The sequence below is a fragment of the Lactuca virosa genome, chromosome 2, assembly GCF_052849685.1.
Source record: "Lactuca virosa cultivar CGN04683 chromosome 2, Lactuca_virosa_CGN04683_v6, whole genome shotgun sequence".
Lineage (NCBI taxonomy): Eukaryota > Viridiplantae > Streptophyta > Magnoliopsida > Asterales > Asteraceae > Lactuca > Lactuca virosa.
Genome location: NC_136427.1, coordinates 278058706 through 278062053, shown reverse-complemented (window position 1 = coordinate 278062053; position 3348 = coordinate 278058706). Strand labels below are relative to the sequence as shown.

The following is a 3348-nucleotide window of genomic DNA, read 5'->3' as shown; positions in this document are numbered from 1 at the left end:
GGTGACATCTTCAACAAGACACCTCAAGAGATAAGATCACTTTTTGGAACCATTTCTCAAAATCAAAGGAACTTTGGGACTCGAAATGAAATGAAGAGAAATTCTCCACAAGTGGTTGGTGAAGTTAGCAACACTCAACACTTGGAATCAAAGCTCTTGGATTTGACTAATGTGCTAAGTCAAATGGTGGTGGGAAGTGGTCAACAACTGATGGTATGCGGTATTTGTGCCATGACGGGGCATTATACGGATAAATGCCCTACACTTGGAAGTGAACCGGAGGATGTGACTGCAATGGGAAGATATCAAGGTCAACCAAGACCCATGGGATTTCAAAACAACTTCAACCCAAATTGGCGGAATAACCCAAGCAACCCATACCCACCAAAGCAAAATCCACCAAACATTTTGATGAGACCCCAACATCCGCAATATCCTTCCCAAAAACCTCCATATCCACAAACTTCTTATAACCCTCCAAATTACCAACAACCTCCACAACAAGGCCAATCAAGTGGTAACCATCAAATGAGCCTTCAAGAACTCGTCACTTCTCTTGCTCAAAGCCAAACCCAATTTCAACAAGAGACCAAGAACACTTTCTCCAACATTCAAGCACAAATTGGAGACTTGGCCACCACTCTCAAAAAGATGGAACAAAGGGGTAAACTTCCATCTCAAACCGAGAAGAACCCCAATGTGAGTGCAATAACCTTAAGAAGTGGGAAAACCCTTGGAGAAAGCAACCCCAAAAGAGTTTCAAGAGAAGAAGAAGATGAGGTTATTGTTGTTGAGCCTTCAAAGGTTGTAGTTCCTCCAATGGAACCGGTTGTTCCAAACATTGAGCAACCTGAATATTCCAACAAGCCTATCAAGCCATTGGTCATACCACCACCTTTCCCTTCCCGGTTAGCCTTTTCCAAGAAGATAGAGGAAGAAAATATTCAATTCAATGCGAACGTGTCTACAGTTATCCAAAAGAAGCTACCTCCCAAATGCAAGGATCCGGGAATATTTGCTATCCCTTGTATAATTGGTGATTTACATGTCAAAAGTGCCATGTTAGATCTTCGAGCCTCGATTAATGTGCTGCCATATTCAGTTTTTAAATCTCTCAATGTTGGACCTTTAGAAGAAACCGGAGTAATCATTCAATTAGCGGACAAGTCAAGTGTGTCTCCAAGAAGAGTGTTGGAGGATGTGTTAGTACAAGTTAATCAACTTGTTTTTCCCGTGGATTTTTATGCCATTGATCTTGAAGAGAAGACTCCTTCCAAATCATCTATGATCCTCCTTGGAAGACCTTTCATGAATACCGGTCACACGATCATTGATATCCATAAAGGAAAATTTACTATGGAGTTTGATGGAGAGATCATTTACTTCAACATCTTTGAAGCAATGAGGTACCCTAGCAACATTTCTCCATTGTACCGGGTTGATGTGATTGAGCCAATAAACGGGATAAACCCTAAAGTATGCACACACAAGATTCTTATGGAAGATGATTGCAAGCCTAAGAGAGAGACTCTAAGAAGATTGAGTCCTCCATTGATGGAAATGGTCAAGAAGAAGATAATTAAAAGGTTCAAAAGATGCAAAGAGAGGAAAAAGGCATTTCATGACAAGCACATAACCCAAAAACACTTTATTCCGGGTCAAGAAGTTCTTCTTTATCATTCACGCTTAAAGATATTCCCGGGAAAATTGCGATCTCGATGGCACAGACCTTTTATTGTTATAAAAGTGTTTAATCACGGTGCGGTTGAAATTAAGAGTTTGGAAACAAATCAAATATCCAAAGTGAATGGGCACCGCTTGAAACCATTTTATGAAGGCTTTGACACGGGAGAATTCGACAATGTCACATTGGAAAACCCAAACTACGAAGGTTGAAGGAAGCGGGGCTAAGTCTTGGCAAAGACGTTAAATATATGCGTTGTAAATAAATAATCTCTGCTTGAAGTTTTGGTGTTTCTAAGCTTGAAGTTGGTCTAAAAATAAGCATATGGAAGTCTTGCAATGATCTTGGTGAAGTTTGAAAAAATGCCAAAAATTTGAAATTTGCGCGGGTACCCGCGCAAACTTTGCGCGAACAACCCCCAGCCGCGCATGTTCCGAGTTCCAAATTACCCCAACATGGGGTTGCATCTGATTAGTTCGCGCGACCTAACTCCACCCTCGCAGATGCTTGCGCGCCCAAGAGCAAACAACTACTTTCCTTTGCGCGACCCACCCACCTTACAACTTCCACCCGGTAGGCCGCTCCATACCCGCTCCAGACCCGCCCCACACCCGGACCCGACCCACTCATACCACCACCCTTATACCCCCTTTAACTCGTCGGACCCCCCCTTCCCCCCTTGTGCCTCCCGTCTTCAAACGAACGCCGCCGACGATTCCCTTCCGACTAGCTCTGTTGCCGCTGCCGCTGCTTCCGCCACCGATCACGCCTCTCATGGTTCTCGGTTGACACTTTTTTTGTGGATCGCGAGGATGAAGTTTCACCGGAAGAACCATGAGGGCAAGGGACAAAACCATTCACGCCTCTCATGGTTCTTCCGGTGAAACTTCATCCTCGCGATCCACAAAAAAAGTGTCAACCGAGAATACCGATCGTGCGGGTAACCTTGCCCTCACTAGCGCGAAAATCAAACAATTCAAGTCAAACCTCCAAAAACGTGCAATTCGAGCCACCAAATTTTACCACCAAGACTCAATGACGCATCTTGGCCTTGACGATTGCCTCCAGCAACTGTTCTTCAACATCGGTTGGCATGAATTCCTCGCTCTTTCCGCGCGCACATACCAACAACCCACACTAGAGTTCCTCTCCACTTATGCACGGGATGACGCATCAGGGGTGCTCACATTTAAACTCCAGGGTCGGCAGCACCGATTCACATACGACACCCTCAACACCATCATGGGCACACACAATACCTTCAACACCGACATCTATAGCCATCAGTGGACTCGATTCAAGAGCGTGCCTAATGTAGAGTTTTGGACTCAAATAACAAGTCTTCCAAACTTCAATCCAAGTCGAAAAAAAGATCCTTACATCATCCATCCTTGTTGGAGAATCGTCCACCGAATCCTTTCAACTTCCATCTTTGCTCGTCACGAGCCGGGACAAATCAACATAGTCGAGCTCTATTTCCTCTATTGCATGAGCCATCTACATTGGTCTTGCCCCGGTTTCACCACCTTTTTCTTGGATAAATGTGAAAGCATCCGCACGAAGACCACTGGCGATATTTGCATCGGAGGTTTCATTACCCTAATTGGTTTGGGTGTGGGCCTTCACTTTCCCAAGTCTGAGTATGTGCCAGTGGATGATCCACC

General features: G+C 44.6%; 1 protein-coding gene across 1 annotated transcript; it reads left to right on the top strand.

Annotated features, from left to right (window-relative positions):
• The first annotated feature begins 651 nt into the window (after nucleotides 1–651).
• On the top strand, nucleotides 652–2042 carry LOC145158548 (uncharacterized). Its single transcript, XM_079077434.1, has 2 exons — nucleotides 652–1202; nucleotides 1967–2042. The coding sequence occupies exons 1-2, from the start codon at nucleotides 652–654 to the stop codon at nucleotides 2040–2042; spliced, it is 627 nt and encodes a 208-aa protein (XP_078933560.1).
• Nucleotides 2043–3348: the final 1306 nt, after the last annotated feature.